Genomic DNA, 23,139 nt, shown 5'->3' with positions numbered 1-23,139 from the left:
TCCCAAGGCCAGCTGAGGACCCCACTCTCTGGGCTCTTTGCTCATGAAGGTATCTGCTCCACAGCACCTCACTGCCCCACCCCCGGGAATCTATCCGCAACTGTGCCCTCAGCATGGACCAGATCCCGGACCTGCACTCGCCCATGTCACCCATCTCCGAGAGTCCCAGCTCCCCTGCCTACAGTACTGGTATGGCCAGTGGAGGGGGTGGGGCCAGTGGGGGGAATCCCATGGGAGTGACCTTGTGTGTGCACCACGCTCTGTCTGTCCATGACGACTTCTGTTACCATGTGTGCTTATGTGTGTTTCTACCTCTTTACTGAGAGTGATGCTTGCAAGAATTTACCCGAAAAACCAGTCAGCAGAACTACCGACGTTGTCTCCATGGGTTGTCACACATTCTTCCCTAAACACAGGCTCGCTAACTGGTCATACCTGCAAACTTGCCTTCGAACCAACTCCCCCGAGTGCAAAAGTTACCAATCCTTGCCCCAAATGATTTAGTGGACATTTTCTGAGCAACACGGCAGAGTGAGGTCCTCAGTCCTCAGAGGACTGAGGATTTAAAGCCCAGCTCTCCCATGTGCTGGGTAGTGACTTGAGGCAGGGCAGGTGACCTCTCTGAGCCTCAGTTTTCTCCTTGTAGAATGAGGATCATGGAAGGACTTACTTCCCAGGATGGCAGGGTTAAATGGGCTAAGGTATGGAGAAGGACCTCACAGGCAGGAAGAGTTCAATATACATCACCTCTCATTTTGGATGATGGTTTGACTGCTGATGACCAGTGTATGGCCAGCGTGTCACCAGCTCCTGGCACATGTGCACTCAATAAATCATTGCTAATTCATCGAGAAATAATTCCACACAATGAACTCCAGCAAGTGCTTATTAGCATCCCTGAATCACGGCAAGATCCTCTAAGTAGTCCAGTGGTTCCCCAAGGCTGCAGCAGCCTTAGGGGAGGAGAGAGCAAACTCCTGAGGTCCAGGCCCTTTGAGAGTATCCTTCAGGCTGGTCCTTTTACCCAAGGCTGCTGGGCCTGGCCTGAGTGCAGGGAGGTGGGAACGTCCCCTCTATAGGGTGGGTGGGGCCTGTCCTTTGGGGAGAGGGAGGGAGAACTTCACTGGTAACTAGTCTTCGCCCTTTCTTTCCCTGCAGTGACCCGTGTCCACGCCACCCCTGCAGCTCCATCAGCCACAGTGCTGCCTGCCTCCCCTGTCACCCGCCGCTCCAGTGAACCCCAGCTGTGTCCCGGAAGTGCCCCGAAGCCCCCTGGGGAGTCAGACAAGGGCCCCTATGCCAGCCCCTCCCACACTCTCTCCAAAGCCTCCCCATCCCCGTCGCTCAGCAGCTACAGTGACCCGGACTCCGGCCCTTACTGCCAGCTGCGGCCTCCTGTTCGTGGCAGTCGAGAGCGGGCAACAGCTGAGGCCTCCAGCCGGCAGGCCAGGAGCTATGGGGAGAGGCTAAAGGAACTGTCAGAGAATGGGGCACCCGAAGGGGACTGGGGCAGGGCCTTCATAGCCCCTGTTGTGGAAGCCACCTCTTCCTTCAACCCCGCCACCTTCCAGTCACTATTGATCCCCAAGGATAACCGGCCACTGGAGGTGGGCCTCCTGCGCAAGGTCAAGGAGCTGCTAGCAGAGGTGGATGCCCGGACGCTGGCCCGGCACGTCACCAAGGTTGACTGCCTGGTAGGTGCTGGGTGAGCACTGGGGCAGGGAGAGCACCTCTGTCCTGCAGCTTTGGGACAGGGGTGCAGGGGGTGAAGAGTTGGCTGCTAAATGCCCAAAGTATAGTGAGTAGGCCTGGCTTCTGGCTTCGTAGCTGTCCCTTACTTGCTGTATGACTCTGGGCTGATCACTTTACCTCTCTGGGCCTCCATTTTCTCCTAAAAACAGCAGCAACACCACCACCACCACAAGATATTCTTGCTTCCTCCAGTTTGGTACTGGAACTGGGCAGCGCTGAAAGCCAGAGCTCCCTGGGGTACTTTTTCAGCCTGGTGAGAGTCAGCCTGGCTGTTCCAGAGAATGTAAAAAACCAAAACCACCTGCCCCCACCCCCCCCACCCCCCATGGACAAAATAAGCAAAACTCAGAACCTAGACTCAAACTGTCAATGCCTGGCCTTTGAATGAATCTTGACTATCTAAGGACCCAGACTCTCTCTGCACCTCAATTTCTCCCTCTGAAGTTTGGAGGGGGGCACTGATTACTTTATGTGGGGGCCCCGCACTGGTCTCTCAGCTCAGGAAGCAAGTAAGGAACGCAGAGATATTGTCCTATGGAGAGTGCTAGGCATGATGGGATTAGTTCTGGCCCAGTGTGTGACCTTGGACGACAAGTCCTTTTCCCTCCCTGGGCCTCAGGTTTGCCTTCTGGAATAAAGGTGTCCTGGTCACCTTTGGCACATATCAAACAGCTCTGGGCATTTTTCCATTTATCCCTCATTCCACGGAAATGAGGGGGAAATGTTCATTTGCTCCATGGCAGAGGGAGAGAGCTGGAATTCAAACTCGTTATCCCAGCCAGGCTGCCCTCCTAGAGAAAGCTCTCTGACTCCCAGATGGCTTGGGCCAGCCGCGACAGGAAATTAATCAGCCCTCTGGGCGTCCTTGCAGGTTGCTAGGATACTGGGCGTTACCAAGGAGATGCAGACCCTAATGGGAGTCCGCTGGGGCATGGAGCTGCTCACCCTCCCCCATGGCCGGCAGCTACGACTAGACCTGCTAGAAAGGTAAGGCAAGCACCTGCACCCGGGGACTCGCGGGGAATCCCCCGGGCTACCTTGCTGCCCTTTTGCTATGACAGGCTGGCCAATCAGAGTGTCTCAGCCCGGCTCCCATGGGGTTCGGGCTAAGCCTCCTATCCATTGACGAATCGCAACTGCTCGGTGTCCGGCTCCAAGCAATCCCAGTTTCCCCAAAGCCTGAGTCCTGTCTCCGAATTCATCTTTTGCACCCTCTTGACCAATCACACTGCGCGAGCCTTAGCCCCGCCCATCAGCTCTGGCTACTCTTTCTTAAAACTATTCTGCCGCGTGAATTCCATTGATCATCACAAGCCCCTCAGCCCCGCGCTCAGAAGTCTCGGGCCCCGCCCCCGAGTTACAGCGACCAATCAGAAGCCCTTAGCCTGGCTTTCTCTCACTCTGGCCGCGCCCCCTAATCTCATTGACCCTTTCCCACCTGTCACTTTGGGCTTGGCCCTCTGCTCCTCGCGCGCCAAACGGAACTAGTGACAGGACCCCTCCCCTCTGACCTGGCCGCTGAGACAGGTTCCACACCATGTCCATCATGCTGGCCGTGGACATCCTGGGCTGCACGGGCTCGGCGGAGGAGCGGGCAGTGCTTCTGCACAAGACCATCCAGCTGGCGGCTGAACTTCGAGGGACCATGGGCAACATGTTCAGCTTCGCGGCGGTCATGGGCGCCCTCGATATGGCTCAGGTACGGAAGGGCGCATATCGAGCTGAGCTTCAGGAAGTCGTTGTCTGGAGGAGCCCCGGGAAATGTTCGAATCGGGGACTTTTTGGCAGCATCGGTGAAAGGGTAGCTGGATTCTCTGAAGTGACCTGCTCCAAGACCAAGTCTTGCCCCTTCTTTGGGTCTCAGTTTACCCACCTGCAAAATGAGTGAGGAGCATTATGTGAATCTCAAGAATAAATATAAAATGGCTATAATTCAGCGGGCACTTGATATATGCTAGGTGCTACATTAAGTACTTTGTAAGTATTGATTCGTCAGAACAATCTTGGGAAATAAGTGCCTTTATTGTCCCATTTTATTTATGGAGAAACTGATGTACAGCAGTACTTGGCCTGAGGTCACACAGTCAGACTGAAAAGGTCAGGATTAGAAGCAGATTGGTTTCACAGCCTGAATCTTGTCCACACTCTACACTTGCTCTCCTGTGCCTAGTCAGTAGTAACAACAGGGTCCCAGAAGCTGTGGGTTGACTCCCAGCTCTGCTACCTAGTTTTGGGATGACCTTGGGCAAGTCATTCCCCTAGCTGAGCCTTAGTTCCCTCCTCTGTAAAACGAGCTGTTGCAAGGCCTCACGAGGACCGTGAAGAGCAGCCAGCACTGTCCCAGGTACATGAAAGGTGACCACGGTCATAACTATTATCCCACATCTGGGTGTGTCCATTCAGGAGGGTGGCCTGTGGCCAATGTGGGCCCCTTCCCTGGCTGGGTGTTCACAGTCTCCTCTCCCCAGATTGCCCGGCTGGAGCAGACATGGGTGACCCTTCGGCAGCGACACACAGAAGGTGCCATCCTCTACGAGAAAAAGCTCAAGCCATTTCTCAAGAGCCTCAACGAGGGCAAAGGTACCTCTCCCACCTTGCTGTGTGACGTTGGGCAGGCTCCAGCCCCTCTCTGGGCCGGCAAAGACTCTCCCAGTGTAGATGAGGACCCACCAGAAACTGAGCGCTGCACAGGCTAATCTTGAGCTCACTTTCTATATCTGGCTACCGTCTGCAGGGTGGCCAGGACCAGGCTCAGCCCTGAGGGCGGTGCCAAGGCTGCAGTGGTTTCAGCTGGAGGATTCCAAAAGGAGGGGTGCTAGTCTTGGGAGTCGGGAGCCCTGGGGGTGCTCAGCCAGGGACCTCAGGCAGACCCACCCCCTGCTCCGCCTCTCTGCCTGGAGCGCCCCTGGGGACAGTGGGGACTCCAAGGCCTCTAAGCGCCTGCCTCCCCCCCCCCACAGAAGGCCCACCGCTGAGCAATACTACGTTTCCGCACGTGCTGCCGCTTATCACTCTTCTTGAGTGTGACTCGGCCCCAGCAGAGGGCCCTGAGCCCTGGGGCAGCACAGAGCACGGCGTGGAGGTGGTACTGGCCCACCTGGAGGCTGCCCGCACCGTGGCCCACCACGGAGGCCTGTATCACACCAACGCGGAGGTCAAGCTGCAGGGTGAGTCACAGGTCACATCTGGGGGTCGAGATAGTCACTGTTGATGCTGGCTGGGCCTCCCTCCACCGGACTTGTTCTCTCCTTTCCACCAAAACCCCCTTAACGTTTCTCCAATTCCTCGTCTGGCGCCACTCCCTGCTTCTTTTCCTTTTCCCTGTTTTTCGCTCGCTTACCAGTTCAGCCGTGAGTGGAAGGCCCGGGTGGGGGTGCAGGGACATGGAGGTGATTCAGAGAGTGCTCTAGCTGTGGATCTTTCTTTGAGCCTCTGTTTTCTCTCTGTGAAGTGGACTTCCTAAGGGATTATTCTACAAGTTTGTTTGCCTGGGGCTGAGCCCTTGGCCTGGGGCTGAGACGCACCTACCCTGCCTTCAAGGAGCTCCCAGTCTAGGGGAAAGGGAGAGTGAAAAGAGCAGAGAGGAAGTGGCCTCAAGTAATCCAGCTTTTACTGCTTTAGGCATTATTTAAGTCATAAAGTTTCACTGTAGGCAAACTGGAAATTACAGCTGAGCAAAAAGAAAAAAACAAAATCCCCCCAGTCACCCAGAGGCACATGGTGACAACATCCTAGTGTTTGTGTTTCCTGCCTCTTTCTTTTTCAGAGCAAACAAAACATTTTTTTTCTTAACTAACAAAAACTTATTTGCAAAATGTGTACATTTCTTAGCAAGAAGTTTGGAACGTACAGAAAAAATACAGAAAAGAAAAGAAAAATCCCTCCAAATGGACATTCATATTTTATCTTCAATAATTTAAATATTATATGTTGCAGACATGGTCCTGTTCATTGACAAACCTTGTTGGATTCCTGATGGAGCTGGGGGGTGGGGGAAGGCCCCTAGGAAGAGGGCCCTGTGGGATGTGTTGGCTTTGGGCAGGACCCCCAGCCTTCCCTGCTGGATGGTCGTCCCCTGACCCCTGTGCTCTGCTGCCTCGCAGGGTTCCAGGCCCAGCCAGAGCTCTTGGAGGTGTTCAGCACTGAGTTCCAGATGCGCCTCCTCTGGGGCAGCCAGGGCGCCAGCAACAACCAGGCCCGGCGCTATGAGAAGTTCGACAAAGTCCTCACTGCCCTGTCCCACAAACTGGAACCTGCCGTCCGCTCCAGTGAGCTGTGACCCCCACGCACCCCTCCCCTCTGCAGCTGCGGGCAGCAACAGGGACAGAGGGGCACAGACCTCTCCCCAGAGCACCCCAGAGACACTGTGATCAGCCCAAGAATGTTCTGGGCTCAAACCAGGATCTCCCTTGCCCCTCCAGGGTCCTGCAGGACCCCAGGGCTCCATCCCACCCGCTGCGTGCCCACCAAGTATCCTTTCAGGAAGAACCGGAACCCTGTTCCTCCCTCCAGCTTCTGCTTCTCCCCTTCCTGCTGAGGTGCCCTGTGTTCGAGCCATGGGAGGGTCCTCAAGCCTCCCCACTCTTCTCTGGGCATTTGCCCGCAACGGACACCAAGCCCTCCACCCGGTTGTAAATCTGTCTGTTCTGTAAATAGATGTACAGAAGCCATGTTCTTTCTTTCATATAATAAACTTTTATGACTCTTTCTTCTGTCTCTCAGGGGGCCCTGGTGGAAGGAAGTGTCTTTTCTCTCAGATGAAAGGTGGAAAAATTAAACAGTAAATACTTGTTTAGCACCTGGGACATTCCAGATTCTACCTACCACAAACCAGAGTTACAGCCAATACTAAAACCTGGTCCCCGTCCTGGAGGAGCTCACAGACTAGTGGGGGAAAGAACCTGCTAATTCCAACCAAGGGGAGAAATCCTGGCCAGCCCAATCCCACCCTGTTTCCTGCTTTGGAAATCCCAGCAAAGGTTCCCGCAAATGCACAACAAAGCACTCCAGATGTTTGGAGTGGAAGGGCTTGTTGAAATTTAGGATTCCAACTCTCCCTTGGAAAATAGAACTGGAGGGAGAAGGCACTCTCCTGGGGGTCGCAGTGGCAGAATGAGGAAGGCTGGAACCTGGGTGTCCTAACCTGGAGTACTTTACTTTTCTCAACATAAGGACCTACTTATTTCTTTTCAGGGTCCCAGAAAGCTCCGTGTGTGTGTGTGTGTGTGTGTGTGTGTGTGTGTGTGTGTGTGTGTAGGGTGGGTGGATCAGGGAATCTCTAAGAAGGGCCATGAAAGCAGTTGTCTTGATGGGTAGGGGAGGTAGGCAATGTGGATCAACACGATTCCTGTCCAGGCTGGAGGCCTGGGGAGCCTGTTCACTGAATATGAAAAGCCTCATATAAAAATATGAAAAGCCTCAGATCCTTTGCCTTCTAAATCCTTTGACCAAGAGAGGCTGGATAACATAGTGCATCAGAACTCTGACAGCAGCTTGACTTGGGTTCATTTCTATTATTTACTAGCCTTGGACAGAGGCTTAACCCCTTGGATCCCAGTTTCCTCCTCAATAAAATAAGGACAATAACAAAATCGATTCCTTAGTATTGATGGTAAAGCACTTAGGGCAGAGTAGTTGCTAGGTAGGGAACTGCCATGTTTCATACATAATGGATTGCCAATAATCATTTATTGATTACTTTCCGAGTCAAAACACTTTATGTGCCTGTACCTCATTGAAATTTCACCGTTTCTCTGTATGGCAGTCGCTGTTATCGTAAGACATACAGGGCACCGACACTAATGGCACCTAGTAGGTGCTTATGAAAAGCTCTATTACTGAGCGCTCTTTTGTCATATATAAAAAAAAAGAGCATGGAAAAGGCGCTTTGCAAGGTTTAAGGTGTCGCACAAGTTTTTGCTACAATTGTTACGTCACCCTTTGTGGTCATAATCCTTTATTATTCTTTCGGCGCTATTATGGTCTCCTAGTTACCGTCGCTATGGAAACGCGGGCCGCCGCTGGATTGGGACGGTTCGCGGGCTCCCCCTAGAGGCTACTTTCCAGTCCTGCGACGAGACGTTGGTTCGGGACTTTCCGGGGGAAGCCGGGAGTTGTAGTCTACGGAAGATGGCTGCCGCCGGGAGAGGCACGCCGGGAATTGTGGTCCTAGGGAGGGGCGGTTGGCCCACATTCGGCTCCCGCCTCACCCGCATGGCGGCTGGGTCTCGCGGCTGCCGGCCCTGGGGCTCGCTCCTCGGGTTGCTGGGGTTGGTCTCAGCCGCGGCCGCCGCCTGGGACCTGACTTCGGTGCATTGCCACTTCGGCAGCTTCTGCGAATGTGACTTCCAGCCCGACTTTCAGGGTGAGGAGCCGTAGGAGCCCGGAGCACAGGCGCCGGTGGACCGGGGAGCCTTCAGACTTTGGGTTGTCCCCGGGCTTGACCTGGAGGGTGGAACCGAGGGGCGGGACCCGCAGACTTCCGTGTGGCCCGCGCTGAGGGACTGAGAACCTGGAATACTGGAGTTGGGGCGATGGTTTGGGAAAGCATGTTTGGGGTCCAGGCAGAGCCTTGCCAGGGTGGAGAAAGGCATTTGACAGCAGGGCCTTGTGGGGAGCACTGGGCCTCCACAGTGGACTGGCCATCAGGGGAGAAGCCTTCCTTGGGAATGGGCAGGAGTCTTAGGGCCAAACCTGTTGACAGCTTGCAGCAGCCCCTTAGAGCTAAGCACAGTGCAGAGGGCCGGTGGGAGCGCTGCAGAGCCAAGTCAGGTATGATGGTGGCTGCTGCAGCCGGAGTCCCCAAGGGCCCCACTCACTCCCTTTCCAAAGACGGTTTGCAAAAGTGTCCGAGACACAGGGATCCCTAGACCAGGTACCAGACATGACTCCTCCCCACACTCTTCTGTGGCAAGTGTGTGTCTTCAACTCTGATACTGTCCTTGTGGCCCTAGGTCTGGAGTGTGACCTGGCCCAGCACCTGGCTGGCCAGCACTTGGCCAGGGCATTGGTGGTGAAGGCACTGAAGGCCTTCGTGCAGGACCCAGCTCCTACCAAGCCACTGGTTCTCTCCCTGCATGGCTGGACAGGCACTGGCAAGTCCTATGTGAGCTCCCTGCTGGCGCACTACCTCTTCCGGGGTGGCCTCCGCAGCCCCCATGTTCACCACTTTTCCCCCGTCATCCACTTCCCCCACAACAGCCACATGGAGCGTTACAAGGTAGGCTGGTGGCATCCTGGACCACCATTCACCTGCATGTGGGGGTGGCAGACCCTAGGGAGTGAATGAGTCAAGTCTCGGGAGGGTGTGGGGGTCACTCACTTCAGGCCACACAGCTCCCAGGACCCATTGTGAACAGAGCTGGAGATGGACAAGGGACATGGGATTGTATGGTTGCAGGTATTAGTGCCAGTCTGCATTGTTACCTTTCTGGAAAGCATAGTCCCAATTTGAGGCTCAGAGTAAGCATTCAGTAAATAGTACCTCTTACTACTACTCTCCTTGTCAATTGCAGCGTTCTTGCCAGGCTGGTCTGTTTCAGGTGTCAACATTATTGAAAAGGTTCAGGGAGCAGAAGGGAACGTTCCTCTTTTATGGAAAGTAGGAGGTGTCAGAGAAGGAATCCTGAACGGCGGATGTGAGGCCTGAGTTTGAGTCTCTGTGAGCTTGCTGACTTGCTGTGTGTGAGCTTGAACAAGTCTCTGACCCCTTGGGGCCACAGTTTTGCCAACAGCCCCATGAAGGGATTAGTTCTCTCTGGGAGACCATACCTTCCTGGAAAAGGGATTAGTTCTTGCCTTGGGAAGAAGTCTCAGGTGAGAGGAGTATCTCTAGGTGCCTTCAAACTCCTGCCTCTCCCCTGCAGAAAGATCTTAAGAGCTGGGTCCAGGGGAACCTCACAGCCTGCAGCCGCTCCCTCTTCCTCTTTGACGAGATGGACAAGCTGGCCCCAGGCCTGATGGAGGTCTTGCTACCCTTCCTGGGCTCCTCCTGGGTTGTGTTTGGGACCAACTATCGCAAAGCCATCTTCATCTTCATCAGGTGGGCCCAGCTTTGCAGCAGCATGGCGCAGGGACATTTGTCCAAGGTCTTAGCTATCCAGTCTTGGTCGGTGGTCCCACACCAGAATACCTTTCCACCTGGGCCCAGTTGGGGCTTCCCAAAGCCCCTCACACTGGCTGTGAGACTGTTGCTCAAATTTTGACATTCTCAAAGCCCAATCTGGGCTCAGTCTTTGGGATCCTCACTGTTTCTTTGTGGAAGGAATTTTCCCTCTTTCGTGGCCAGGAGGACACAGACCTGGGAAAAATCGGACTAGAATTCTAGTCCCACCTCCAAGAGTTCTATCTGTGTTTCCTTGGGCAAATCACTCCTTGGGCAAATTTTCCTTGGGCAGTTCACTCTCTGAACTCGCATCTCCTCTTCTGCACAGCAGGGCCAAGATTAATGCCCCACCGTCCTCCTAGAGGCCAGGGGTGAGAAAGTCAGTTAAGGGACCCAAAAGTGTTTTGTAAACTTTAAAGTGCATGACACATATAGGTGAATTTCCAGGCATCATGGTTTTAGACATGGGCTCTGGAGAGGGGAAGTGGTTCCTATGGTGTGTTTTTAGCAGGTTTGGCTCCTTCTGGTACTGAGCTGGGTGCCCAGACTCAGGTCGTGTTGGGTGGCACGTGGGAAGCAAGGGCCAAATCCCGGCCCCCATGGTCTGAGCCGAGGCCCGTGTACCCCATGGTTTCAGCAACACTGGTGGCGAGCAGATCAACCAGGTGGCCCTGGAGGCGTGGCGCAGCCGCCGGGACCGGGAGGAGATCCGCCTGCAGGAGCTGGAGCCCGTCATCTCCCAGGCTGTGCTGGACAACCCGCATCGTGAGTTCGGCTCGGGAGGCCCCCTTCCTGCACCCCTGGGGTAACTTCAACAGGCTGAGGCTTCACACCCAGGTCCACCGGGCTGGACCAGGTTCTCCCAGGGTCTGATGCGTTGCCCACCGACCTGGTACTTCTCAGCCAGGCTTTGGCGCTCCTGGCTGTCTTGCGGCCTCCCTGAGCCCACCACAGACCCTTCCCACATTGCCCCTTCCTACAGATGGCTTCTGGCGCTCAGGCATCGTGGAAGAGCATCTCTTGGACGTCCTGGTGCCCTTCCTACCATTGCAGCGGCACCACGTGCGGCACTGCGTGCTCAACGAGCTGGCCCAGCTGGGTCTGGAGCCAAGGGAGGAGGTCGTCCAGGCTGTGCTGGACAGCACCACCTTCTTTCCTGAGGAAGAACAGCTCTTTTCCTCCAACGGCTGCAAGACTGTGGCCTCCAGAATTGCCTTCTTCCTCTGACTCTCCAGATGGTGTCCTTGCCTCTCCTCTCCTGGGCCAGGCCGTGCAGGAAAGCCCTGCGGCCTCTGCAGTAGGGACCCTTTTCCTGAGCCTCCTGGAGAATGAGACCCGGAGCCCAAAGTGAAGATGAGGAGGCATGCCGGCTAGGCCATGGGACTGAGGGCCCTGCCGTCTTAATTGGTCTCAGGGCCTCTTAGCCTTTGCTTCCTTCCCTAGAGAAACCACTGGTGACCCCAGAACTTCCGTGAGACTTGACCTTGCCCTTACCCTCCAGCCTAAGCCTTCTCAAGATGTGAATTGTAACTCAGGGACTGTGGCTCCTGGCTGCTCTCTCTCTGCGGCCTGTTACTCTTGGCCCTGTGCTCTGGCGCTGTACTCTCAACCCTCCATTGCACACTGTGTCCCAGCACTGTAAAGCCAGGCTGAGACTTCTCAGTCTTCATGGACAGAGGGACTCAAGCTGCCACTTGGGCCTGGTTTTTAAAGTTTTTAATTTTATAAGAGAACAAACACAATAAACTTAGCCATGGGACCAGAGGACTGTTGGCTGAGGTATCTAATTGCTCTGGAAGGAGGCCCTTTTGCTGGGTGCCAGTGAGTATATATGGCGGTTAGAATCTCTCCCATACCCAGCAACAAGTGAGGGGGCTGAATGGCCCCTTCAGGGATCAGTGTCACTGCTGGGCCAGTCTTGATTCTTCTGGGGTTCTGGCTCAGGCCCTCTGGTCTGGGGTTTTCTGAGAGTTGGGTTCAGTCCCCAGGTGTCCTCGGTCTTGCTATAACCTGGGCTTGTGTTCTGGCTCCAGCTCTGGGCAGCCGTGGTCTTGCTGGACCTTTGGCATTGGTCCTGAGTGGCCTCAGTGTTGCTGGGGCTCCAACTTGGATCATAGAAATCCTTGGTCCTGCTAGAACTTCGGATCAGTCCCCCACGCCAGCTGTGGGCAGCCTTGATCTTCCTAAGCCTCTGCCTTGGGCCCTGAGTGGCCTTGGTCTTGTTAGGTTTTTGTCTTGGGCTTCGGGTGGCTTCAGTCTGGCTGGAACTCTGGCTCTGGCCCTGTGTGACCTTTGTCCTTTTGGAGCTCCGACCCTGGCCCTGGGTAGCCTTTATCCTGCTGGGCCTCCGGCTCTGGCCCTGGGCAGCCTTGGTCCTACTGGGGCTCCGGCTCTGGCCCTGGGTGGCTTTGGTCCTGCTGGGGCTCTGGCTCTGGCCCTGGCCCTGGGCAACCTCCATCTTGCTGGGGCTCCGGCTCTTGTCCTGGATGGCCTCTGTCTTGCTGGGCCTCTGGCTGTGGCCCTGGGTAGCTTTGGTCTTGCTGGGCCTCTGGCTCTGGCCCTGGGTGGACTCTGTCTTGCTGGGGTTCTGGCTCTGGCTCTGGGTGACCTTGGTCCTGCTGGGGCTCTGGTTCTGGCTCTGGGTGACTTTGGTCCTGCTGGGGCTCTGGCTCTGCCCTTGGGCGACCTTGGTATTTTGGGGGCTGTTGCTCAAGCTTAGGTGTTCCCTGTTGTTCTCCAAGAGGTCTGAGGATTGAGTCTTCAGCAGTGAGGAGTCGGAGGATGTCACAGCAGTGGCTGAGGTGCTCCTGTATTCCTTGCAAATAGTAGACGTCTCTGAGATGGACATGGTCCTGACTGGGAGGGACGTGCCAAGAGCGTCTGTTAGGCTGCCCTTCCCAAATAGGTCTAGGAAGGAGGTATAGGCCTCACCCTTGCCTGTATCCCAGAGGCCTTGCATGGCCTAGGGGCAGGCCTGCCAGATGAAGCCAGCCCAGCACTCCTGCAGGTGGGCCAGGGCCGTGGGATATGTGGGGGAGGCACTGAGGGCTCACCACGTCCCCTTCAAAGTCAGGATACTTCCTCCTCTCTATAGTCACAGAACTAGTAGCAGAGCCCAAATGCACATGCAGGCCAAGGAGTCTCTGACCCCTGACCTTGGCCTTCCCTGCTGCTTTGGCTTACTTGGGCCTGGTGGGAGACTGGGCACTTACAGCCGAAGACGGAGCCTGAAGAGGTCTGGTCGGGGTAGCCTTCGGACGGGGACCTCACCCTGCCGGCTGCGGGCTCCTGCTTCTCTTCCTGGGGCAGAAGAAAGGTGGGGAAGTTGCTGGCTGTGGGAGGCCCCCTGGGCCAGCATCTCAGCTCTGGAAGGAAGGCCGGCAGCTTAGAGCTCTTCAGGGGGCCCAGCAGGGGCCGCGCAGCAGGAGGAGAGGTGAAGACTGGACAGGAAGGGGAGTGGTCAGACTAGACCGGCAGGGCACTGTGAGAAAGCCGGCAGCATTCGAAAGGCTGTTTGGGTCTCAGTTCTGCCCTCTGCAAAGTGCGAATTACGGTCCTCTAGGAACTGTAGAGCGCCGTGCCCTGGGGAATGGCTAGTGAAGAACTGAGCTTTCTGTGCTTACCGTCCTACCCCATCTCGTCCTCCCACATATCTGGGAGGGAACGACTGCTTTTACCATTTCCTGGACCAGGAACCAAGACTCCAGGGGCCTAAGCAGCCTGCACACAACACTGAGCTAAGAAGCAGGGGAGCAGAGCTCGAGTCCAGACCTGTGGGACTCCACAGCCGGGCTCCTGGCTGCGGCCTCTGGCCCACGCACGCCCGCAGGCGAGGGATGTGTGGGTGCGGGGAGTGGGCAGGCGGAGCCCCAGCCACCCGCAGGCCGTGCCGGCTCCGCATCTCCCCGAGGGAGGGAGCTCACAGTGACCTCCGCGGGGGCACAAAGTTTTAGACTTTTGAGTTCCGGTGTGAACTAGAGAACTCTAGGGCTAGCCTCCTCCATTTATGGCAAGGGATGTTGATCTCCCATCTACTTCATTTCCGTAAAGTTTTCTTTGAACACAAAGGTACTTGCTGTCCCGTCAGCTGCTGAGTGGACAGACTGTGGGACTTTTGTAGGATGGAATTCTCGACCAGCGATGAGAACAAGCAGTCAACTTAGATGCATCCCACAAACATGCTTAGCGAAGAGAGTCCGAGACAAGAGGGCACACCGTACTTGTCCACTGATGTGAAGAACATGCATGTTCAGTTGTGATGTCAGGGATCAGGACAGCCTTGGGGGTGCACTGGGCTAAGGGCGGGGCCTAGCAGGGGGCATGAGGGGGCTTTGGGGAGCTGGGAGTGTGTTCTTTCATAGGTAATGGTATCATGGGTGTGCTCTGAAAATTCATCAGCTCAATCACTGATGATTTGTGTACTTTTCTGTATTTATGTGACATTCAACAAAAAGTTCTTAGAGACAGTTTTAAGAATAAAATCCTGGCACCAATGCCCAGTGCACACAGAATTTATGTAGGTGAGTGTGGCAAGGTTTGGGGAGGCCTCTCCATAAGGGGCCCACATCCCTGTGCCCTCCCTCAAGGGTACCCCTTATTGGTAGCATCCCTACCTCACAGCGGAAAGACCCCAGCCCAAGTCACACAGCCAAGTAGTGGCAGAACCAGGCCCGGATGCCAGCCTCCAGCCACTCTGCCTCCCTCAGCCCTGGCTCGGGCGGGCTACGCCCTACCCCAGACCTCTAGCACTGTAGGCCTGGCGTGTATAGCCCACTCACCTCTTCCTCCTCGTGGAGGGCCTCGGCTGCCTTTGCACCTGCTGGCTCCCCTGTCAGGGTCTGGGGAGCGGCCTCGAGCTCTTCAGAGATCCCAAACAAAGGCTTCCACCAGAACTGCAGGGCCCGAGCCTTCTGGCGCTCTAGTTCCCGCTCCCTGAGCTGCCTGCTGAGCCACGGCCCCAGAGTGCTGGGTGAGTCCCCCGACTCAGCCCACCCTCCCCAGGGTCCGGAGAGTGGCCCTGAGGAGGCAGCAGGGGCAGGAGGAGCCTTGAAGCCCAGCCATTTCCCACTCCCGACCCATGGCCCCCACTTGAGGAACTTGCCCCACGATGCCTTGAGGGATGCCAGCCTGCAGGCTTCTTTGCTCCAACACCCGATCCAACTGCAGCCTGGCCAGGTGGGCCACCTGGCTGCAAAGCACATCCTCCACCGACATGCCCGGGAAGAGGCTGGCCATCAGGGTGAGCAGCTGCCAGAAAGAGCCGGGTGTGGACCAGGGCAGGGGACAGACGGTGTGTTGCTGCCCTGCCCTCGCAGGGCCCTTCTCAGGGCGGAGGTGGGAAGGGTTTACTAATGTCTGACTTTCGAGGACCAGACCACCTCCCCAGAACCAGGAAGAGCCTGTGAAGAGGCCCACCAGGGAGAGGGCACTCGGACACCTTGGGGACTGACCTCAAAGCCTTGTGCCCTGGAGCAAGGGTTTGGACTTCTTTGAGCCCTACCCTCTTCAGCTGCAAGTGGGTGGGGGGATGTTAGCTGTCTCCTGGGGTGCTGAAGAGGGGTAACCCGAGCAACACCGAAAGTAGCTGGAACCTGGCACAGTTAACTGCCTGGGGTCAGCAGCTCGTAGTTTTGCTAGGAAACCAGACTTCTCCGGAGCCCGTCCTTCTGGCCCAGCAAGAACCTACCTTGGGTTGCTTGGGGTTGAGAAGCAGGACGGTGGCAACATCCAGGCGGGCCCCCAAAATGTTCTGCAGGAGCTGCCGGCTCCTGGCACGGTACAGGTAGTACTGGGCCTTCTGGGGGTTGTGCTGGATGGCCATGGAGAAGTGGCTCTCCGCCTTATGGAACTGCCTGCGGGACACAGTGGACCCCAAGCTGCTGTGTGCTGGGCCCCAGGGAGGGAAATGGCAGTTCCTGGGACCCGCTGGGGAGTTCGGGGGATATCAGGCTGGTCTCTGCTACCCCACCTCCACCATGCCCCTCTGTTCTTCCTCTGCCAGCTATACTCTTAAGGGCTCCAATGCTTATGTTAGTACAAGACCCCAATAAAAGTGAACATTTTTAATATCCTAGAGTAAGGAGGACCTTTCGAGAATCTCACAAACCCAGCAGCTAAAAATGAAAAAATTGGGGCGCCTGGGTGGCTCAGTGGGTTAAAGCCTCTGCCTTTGGCTCAGGTCATGTTCCCAGGGTCCTGGGATCGAGCCCTGCATTGGGCTCTCTGCTCATCCCCCCCACCACCACCTCTCTCTGCCTGCCTCTCTGCCTACTTGTGATCTGTCCGTCAAATAAATAAATAAATCTTTAAAAAAACAAAAACAAAAAAACATATGTATAGGAAACAATCTGGAGGTATCTTTACCCAACCCGTGGCAGGGCTGGTGTTGGGAAACAGGTATGGGAAGGAACGTTCGGGTTCTGAATTATCCATTACCCAACACTTCAGTTTTCTTTTATAAAGCGCAATTACCATAACGATATTCAGAAAAAAAGTGAAGAATTTTTCACGAAAGCTTGAAAACTAAAACCATTGTTTAGGAGACCTAGCTGGGACCCAGGGGTCCCAACAGGCGGCTCCGTGCCAACCCCCACCTCCACCCCCCAGCCCCAGGGTCCGCCCGCAGCGTGTACCTGCCCCTCTGCTCGCAGAAGCCCATCTTCTCCTGTAGCAGCCCCATGCGCAGGTTGGCGCCCTCATCCCGCGGGCTCAGTGCCAGCGCCTGCTGGTAGTCGGCCTCCGCAAAGAGCAGGTTGTCCAGCTGGAAGAAGCAATCTAGGGCCCAGGGATGGATGCAGGGGCTGAGTGTGCCCCTGACCCCAGTGCCCAGGAGCCCCAGCCCAGCCTGCTGCACCCTCTGGGGAATCCCGAGCCCTGTGGCTGTGAACTCCCCAACTCCCACTCCTGTGGGCGGGTGGAGCGTGCCCGCCAAGGTTTTCCAGGCCTCGGGGCACCTTTTCCCAGCCTGGTTCTGAGTGTTCTGAAGAGACTGTAGCCAGTTTGTCTAAGGCAACACTTTGCAGAGTGTGTCCCCAGAGCCCTGAGGCTCTCCCCCACCGACCCAGCCCAGGCCCTTGGGGGGCAGGCAGCCCCCTGCTCACCGCCCCGGTTGATGTAGAGGCCCTTCTCCTGCTGCTCGTCCTTGAGGGCCTTGTTGAGCAGCAGCACGCCCTCCTGGTAGGCGCCCTGCAGGTAGCAGTGCACGGCGAAGTCGTTGTAGGTCAGCAGCAGCTGCCGCTGGGCCTGCTGCACGGCGCGCTCCTGGCTCTCGCTCATCATGTCCAGAGCCTTCAGGAAGTCCTCCACGGCGGCATCAAACTCCTGGAGCCGGCGGTACATGGTGCCCCTGTGGGGGACGGACATGAAGGCCAAGGCGCCCCCACCCACTGGGGCGGCCGGCCAGGACGGTGACCACTCTGGGCCTTCTGACCTGGGTTGTGGCCGGAGGGTCCTATCTTCTTGCGCTGGCTTGGGTGTGGGGCTGGCTCGGGATTTTCTACTTGGCTAGCCTGCTGGTCATGGGTGGTTTTGCTTTACCCAAAAATAGCTTCCATCTATCTTTTTAGGAAGGAGGTGCGTGCGTGCCAACCTCTACACAAAGGCCTTTTTGTACCTGGGACAGACGTTTTGCCCCACTGTTTATATGAGAAAACCTAGACTCAAGCATGTTAAATGGCCCCAAATCACATAAGAAGTCCTGGGGGCAAGGCATAGATTCAAACCCAAGCCTTGTCCACTGAGCTGGACCGAGCCTCCCAGCATGAATGCTCAGTAGTCCTGGGGGTCCGGGATCCCCAGGGGAATGAAGGTGGCTGCCTGCCCCCTCCTCTAAGGGCAACAGTAGGTGAGACCTCTCCCTGGCTTTGATCCTGATAGGGAGTAGGGAAGGATTACTTGGGGAAACTAAGGTCCAGGGAAGCTCTTCTGAGACCATACAGCAGGACCCAAGGTGGGGACCTGTCCACACAGTACCGGAAGAGGAAGAGGCCGGGGTCCAGAGGGTTGTTCTCGATGGCACAGTTGATGCACTGCAGGGCGTGCTGCAGCTTGCCCTGCACGGCCAGGATCCCGGCATCCTGACGCGCCTGCTGGGCTTGGTCCACCATCATCTGGAGCAGCGCCTTGGCTTGTGGGTGCTTGGGGTCCAACAGTAAGGCGCTGTGCAGGTCTTGATAGCAGAGGCCGGGCTGCAGAGGCCCAGGGACGGCATCAGGGTGGCAGGCTAAGCAGAGCTCTGCCCTGTCCCATGGAGAGGCACACCTCCAGACCATGTCACCTACCCTCCATGTCCCTGCACTGCTATGCCACCTTTTCGCCTCGTGAAAGCAGCAGGGAGCATTATGGGAAAATCCCATCCCAGCCCCCATCCTTGCCGGTCCCTTTACAGACGTGACCTCAGGAGAGCCAGGTCAGCCTGGATGGTTTCTGCTGGAGAACGGTGTTGCAGCTGCCTCCTCCGAGGAGGACTTCCTCCAAGGTCCCTCAAGGTGGGGGAAGGGTGTGTCCTTCTGACGGTGACTGTCACATCCTCCCTATAGTCCCAAGCACATGCCCTCCCCAACTACCCTGACCTTTAAGCCCAAGACAACTCTGACAATAGATGCAGGTGGTGACTGTCACATCCACCCTATAGTCCCAAGCACTGACCTTTAAGCCCAAGACAACTCTGACAATAGATGCAGGCGTGGGCCTGAGCAGAAAACATCCCCAGGCAAATAGCTTCCACTGGGTGAGCAAGTCTGTCAGTCAGTCAACAAACAGTTTTGTAGGGTAATGGGTTGGATGGCAAACAGGACAAACAGTGTGGACACCAGTTGTGGGTGGAAGTCAGGAGGGGGAAGATGGCAGAGGCTCAGGACAGGGCTTTGGAGTATGGGTTCAAGGGTGGTACCACCGAGAACTGGTTGTGTGACCTTGGGCAAGTCACCCAGGCCCTCTGGATCCATCTCCTTCTCGTGAAAAGAGGACAATGGGTTGTATCTACTCAAACCATTACCTCAAGTCTTAAAGACAAGTGTGAGTCAAGTGCTTAGAATGTGCCCGTACATTACAGGGGCTGAGGTGACAGGAGGGGCCGAACTCCCACAGTCAACAATTATCAATAATTACTAGTCTCCTGCCTTGGAAGGAAAGCCTGTCACTGACTCACTGTGGGGGCCCAGAAGCCCAGTCCCCAGCATAGGGAGGGTCAGGTTTCCAGCCACCCCCAGGATGCACCACCTGGTGACTGATGTGAACCTACTTACCTCTTCGTCCTCCAGAGTTTCCCAGCTCCCGTGCACCAGGCCAAGCCCGGACACCAACCATTGTTCTGGATCCTTCCCTTTCCCTGCCCTCCTCCATCTGTCTTTGCTCCTGACTCCCAAAGGACTGTGGGACTGGCCCCTTTCTGGCCACCCTCATGGCCAGCCTTGCCTCTGCCCTCCTCTCTGGCTGGACGGCACTAGGCTCCTGGCCTCCAGACTTGCCCCTCCAGCCAGACTCCCCCCTGGTAGCCAAAGGATCTTTCTAAATCCCACTGCCCCAGGGAGCACCCTTTTGAGGCTTCTGCTGTCCCCAGGAAGAAGTCAGGGGCCTCCTAGGTTCCCCAAACCCTGGCTGATGTCCTCTCATACCTGTAGTCCCTTCTCTCTTGTAACCCCAAGTCTCCCTTGTCCCTAAGCTGTTCCCTGTACTGCCTGGCTCTAAGCCTGGACAGTGAGGCAAATAAGGAGAGACAGGAAAGGAGGACGAAGGCCACCTTATCTAAAGGATCCTTGGGTACTCCTACCCTGTGCTGCTTCCCACACTGTGAAATCATTCTCTGTGCAATTATCTGCTCAAGGATGTCTCCCTTGGGCTCTAACTTCCACAAGGACAGGGATGGCACAGGTTTCTCACCTTGTGGCTTCTGGGAGCCGACCAGGCCTGACACGGAGCTAGAACTGAGTGATAGCCAGACAACTATGCTGGGTGGTCAGCAAAGGGGCCAGTCCCCCACCACGCGGGCAGCTGGGGTAATCTCAGGGTATGCTAATCTCAGGGTATGCTGGGGGCACCCACACAGGGAGAGGGCCACCCCTGCCCCACCCTCCCTGCTCTACCTTCTGGAAGAAGTTGTAGAGCCTGGCTCGGAGGATGAAGACATCGGCATTGGTTGTACCAAGCTTCACCTCTTCAGTGACGAGTGAGAGGCAGTCCTGATACTGTTCGAGGGCCAGGAGACAGGCCATGCTGAGGACAGAGGGCAAAGACACTCTAGTGTCTGCCGGGCAAGAGGGGCAGGAAGAGGCTGCAGGGAGAATACGGCCGCACCCGGCACTTACCATCGGTAACGGAAGCTGGCTTTCCCCGGCTGGAGCGCGGAGGCATGTGAGAAGACCCTCAGGGCTTCCTGGAAGGCACATTGCTCAAACAGGCACTGGCCCTGGGGACACAGGGGATAGTCCCTTCTGCTTGTGACTCTGGCCCAGCAGCACCCACTAGCTACAGGGGGTGCCCACTGGGGCGGGAAGGGAGAGAGACAAGAGCCAGGGACACAGCCCTTTAGATCTGGGAGAAACTTCAGGGGACAGAGACACAGAGACAGAGATAGAGAGATGGAGAGAAGGTGACAGAGATGGAAAGAGATACAGAGCGAGGGAGAGACAGCAGAGGCAGAATTCTATAGTTGGCAAGATGGCAATATAGAAACAGGAATGTAGAGAAACAGAAAACTTTGGACTTTGTTGGTATTTCATGGATTGGTATTTTTATTCTGACTTGTAAAAGGGGGATGCTATTGCCTTTTTAGTGCTTAGGTCCTCTAGATGCTAGGTTTGTGGGGTCCAGCACAGCAGCCACTCACTTCACGTGGCTGTACAAATTTAAATTAATTAAATAAAATTAAAATTCAGTTCCTCACTCACACTTACTACATTTCAAGGGCTCGGCAGTTCCACGTGGCTGACGGCTACCAGATTGGACAGTGCCGAGCAGACCACTATCATCACTGCAGAAAGTTCTATTGGGCAATGCTGCAGAACTTTATCCAGCCCTGGTGGTAAACCACCTGTGGAGGTGGGAGAGGTCATGAGAGGGGCAGGAGGTACAGATGCAGACACGGGGACAAGAAGGTCCCTAGAGAGACAGAGCTGGTCCCAGGAGCAAGGAAAACCCCCCACAGCTGGAAGAAGAGCCAAGGAGAGCTTGGGTGTGGGGCGGGCACCGTGGGTAGGCCTGCAGCAGCTCCAGGCACCTGCAGGTAAAGGACCAAGGTAAGTCGCTCCAGGTACTTGGTGTTCTCCGGCTGGAAGGAGTAGACCCTTCGCAGGTTCTGGGCAGCCGAGGAGAAGTCACAGAGCTGGATGTAGGCCTCAGCTCGTAAAGCGTAGAAGTCTACCTGAAGAAGAGGGGACCCAGGCTGCTGTCCCTTCTCCACCGTCTGCTGAGGGCTGATGCTCAACGACCAGAAGGAACTTGGTGGCCCCGAGAGGAGGAGCCCGGTAGGCAGGATAGTGAGTGCAAAGTGTCAGCAACCGCCCGTACCCACCCCCTCACCAGCTCAGAGTCCAGGTGGAGGGCACGGGAAAAGAAGAGCACAGCCATCTCCCAGTCCTCTTTCTCCAAGCACTGCAGGCCTTGGTGGTAGCTGTGGGGGAAGGGGGTACAGGCAGAGGGGCTGGCGCTGGCTTTGACCAGCTCAGGGCGTACAGCTGTTGCCACTGGATCAGGTTGGGAGGAGGGGGATGTAGGTGGAGAGACAGGGTGGGGCCCGTAGACAGAGACCTAGGGAGAGGAGCCTGGTAGTCTTGGATCTCATACAGGCCAGCAGCCTTGCATACGCTGAGGTGGAAGAGCCCTACTATACAGTTGAATTCACTGAAGCCCAGAGAGGGAGAGTGACTGACCCAAGGCTGTAGGGCACGCCACTGGCTGTGGACAGGAACCTGGGACCCGGGGACAAGGTAATCAGTCACTCACTACTCCCTGACTTTGAGGGGCACTGTTAATCCCGTGATCTTCGGTTTTACAACATCCAAGTTCTGGAACACCTGGCTGCTCCCAAAGATCCGCTGTAGGGCTCCCTTTGGGACTGGAAACACCCATGGCTTTGAGATGGGCTTTGATGGAGCCGGGTCAAGCTCCAGAGCATCCTAGAACCAAGGGACAGCAAGCTGGGGCAGGCCTCAGAGATGACCCTGCTCCTCTTGCACACTCCTCAGGTGTTTTACAGGATGAACCAGGGCTGGCAGGAGGCACAATTTGGTTACTGGTGGCAGACCCAGTCCCATTCCCCTTAGGGATGTTCCAACTTCTCTCTCTCCAATCCTGCCTCTCTCCCTCTCCTGTGGTCAAGGTCAGGGGCCAGAGTTCTTACACTGCACTCTGCTCTCCTTCTGGTCGCCCTCAGCTCCACCTCTAGCTCCCAAATTCCCCAAACACCCCAAAACTCTAATGTCTCCAGCTCAGGCCCAGGAGGTCCTGCAGCCCTTTGCATATCCTGAGGGACCCTCACGCCCAGCAGGGCAAATTGAACACTTCACCTGACTTCTGCCCCAGGCTTCCCCACCTTGGTGAGTCCACCTGTTCAGCCAGTCACCTACGCCCTATCAGCCCTCAAGTCCTGTCTGTCCCACTTCCTAAAGATCTTAGATCCCTTCTCTTCTCTCATCCTCTCGTCTGGGCCACTGCCCTCTCTGCCAGGACACCAGCTCTGGCCAACTCTCCGACCTCCCCAACCGCTCACAAGCCCTCACTTCTCGGCACTGCGGCCACGGCTTTCCTGAATTGCACAACTTATGCTGCCTCTCCTGTACTTAAAACCTCTCCTGCGAACTCGGCCTCGGCCTCTTCTCTCCCGACCCTCTCCGCACCTCTGCGGAGTTTGTCATGAACTCCCTTCCGCGAGAGCCTCGGGAGACCCACTCCCCACGTTGCTAGGAACCACCTCCGGGACGCCCCCAGGCTCCGCCCCCTCAGCCCACGCCTCCGGGATCCAAGGCTTGTTAGAGCCGCAAGGAGATTAGCGGATTTATCCGCCGAGGAGGCTGAGGCTACGTCAGGGAGACGGCTCGTCAGGTTTCCGCAGCGAGGCAGGGCCACAGCAGGGGCCACAACAAGGCTCCCTCCTCCCGACCCGGAGGTCATACAAGGGCTCCGCGAGTTCACAGTAAACCCCACAGGAACGCGGCGAGGCGGCGCCGCGGAACCAGCTGAGGGGCCAGTCAAGGCCACCGCCCCGCCACTTCCGCTCCTTAGAAGCCCGGAGGCCCGAGGCTCGCCCGGGATTGGACGCTGGGGACAGGTGGCCGCCGCGATTGGTC

General features: G+C 56.3%; 3 protein-coding genes across 9 annotated transcripts in view; 2 read left to right on the top strand and 1 right to left on the bottom strand.

Moving 5' to 3' along the window:
* LOC111146231 (SH2 domain containing 3C) overlaps positions 1-6,460 on the top strand; it is a 29,559-nt gene extending 23,099 nt beyond the window's left edge. For all 5 annotated transcript variants that reach the window (XM_022501686.1, XM_022501688.1, XM_022501687.1 and 2 more), the window contains 7 exons: positions 65-189; positions 1,159-1,694; positions 2,624-2,739; positions 3,280-3,451; positions 4,221-4,332; positions 4,713-4,919; positions 5,856-6,460. In XM_022501686.1, the coding sequence (XP_022357394.1) occupies positions 65-189; positions 1,159-1,694; positions 2,624-2,739; positions 3,280-3,451; positions 4,221-4,332; positions 4,713-4,919; positions 5,856-6,031 (1,444 nt within the window). In that variant the 3' untranslated portion in view covers positions 6,032-6,460. The remainder of the gene's footprint in view (positions 1-64; positions 190-1,158; positions 1,695-2,623; positions 2,740-3,279; positions 3,452-4,220; positions 4,333-4,712; positions 4,920-5,855) is intronic.
* Positions 6,461-7,942: 1,482 nt separating this feature from the next.
* LOC111145967 (torsin family 2 member A) lies at positions 7,943-11,623 on the top strand. 3 transcript variants are annotated; one of them, XM_022501305.1, is made up of 5 exons: positions 7,943-8,116; positions 8,706-8,971; positions 9,618-9,793; positions 10,494-10,621; positions 10,839-11,623. In XM_022501305.1, the coding sequence occupies exons 1-5, from the start codon at positions 7,966-7,968 to the stop codon at positions 11,081-11,083; spliced, it is 966 nt and encodes a 321-aa protein (XP_022357013.1). In that variant the 5' UTR covers positions 7,943-7,965; the 3' UTR covers positions 11,084-11,623. The 3 variants fall into 3 exon arrangements, with proteins under 3 accessions (XP_022357013.1, XP_022357014.1, XP_022357015.1); XM_022501306.1 differs by lacking the exon at positions 10,494-10,621 and having other exon boundaries at positions 7,960-8,116; XM_022501307.1 differs by lacking the exon at positions 8,706-8,971 and having other exon boundaries at positions 8,039-8,116.
* Positions 11,624-11,744: 121 nt separating this feature from the next.
* LOC111145461 (tetratricopeptide repeat domain 16) lies at positions 11,745-22,707 on the bottom strand. Its single transcript, XM_022500358.1, has 15 exons — positions 22,690-22,707; positions 21,797-21,969; positions 21,374-21,464; positions 21,072-21,215; positions 20,161-20,261; positions 19,939-20,068; positions 17,828-18,042; positions 16,957-17,201; positions 16,489-16,630; positions 15,543-15,708; positions 14,954-15,103; positions 14,635-14,793; positions 13,069-13,321; positions 12,387-12,712; positions 11,745-12,185 (listed from the first exon to the last, which is right to left on the bottom strand). The coding sequence occupies exons 1-15, from the start codon at positions 22,705-22,707 to the stop codon at positions 11,745-11,747; spliced, it is 2,754 nt and encodes a 917-aa protein (XP_022356066.1).
* Between the last annotated feature and the right edge of the window lie 432 nt (positions 22,708-23,139).

Source organism: Enhydra lutris, unplaced genomic scaffold (assembly GCF_002288905.1).
Source record: "Enhydra lutris kenyoni isolate GAN:26980312 unplaced genomic scaffold, ASM228890v2 scaffoldscaffold13, whole genome shotgun sequence".
In the NCBI taxonomy this organism is placed as follows: Eukaryota; Metazoa; Chordata; class Mammalia; order Carnivora; family Mustelidae; genus Enhydra; species Enhydra lutris.
Note: the sequence above shows the minus strand (reverse complement) of the source record. Positions and strands in the feature narration are given on the sequence as shown.

What these genes read in the sequence shown, in the direction of transcription:
- LOC111145967 (XM_022501305.1), top strand. Translation starts at nt 7,966, where the DNA reads ATGGCGGCTGGGTCTCGCGGCTGCCGGCCCTGGGGCTCGCTCCTCGGG. An exon ending in CTTCCAGCCCGACTTTCAGG is followed by an intron (nt 8,117 to 8,705) that starts GTGAGGAGCCGT and finishes TTGTGGCCCTAG; the next exon opens with GTCTGGAGTGTGACCTGGCC. An exon ending in GCCATCTTCATCTTCATCAG is followed by an intron (nt 9,794 to 10,493) that starts GTGGGCCCAGCT and finishes CCATGGTTTCAG; the next exon opens with CAACACTGGTGGCGAGCAGA.
- LOC111145461 (XM_022500358.1), bottom strand. An exon ending in TCCACCTGGACTCTGAGCTG is followed by an intron (nt 21,216 to 21,373) that starts GTGAGGGGGTGG and finishes CCTCTTCTTCAG; the next exon opens with GTAGACTTCTACGCTTTACG. An exon ending in CCCGGCCTCTTCCTCTTCCG is followed by an intron (nt 17,202 to 17,827) that starts GTACTGTGTGGA and finishes CGTCCCCCACAG; the next exon opens with GGGCACCATGTACCGCCGGC.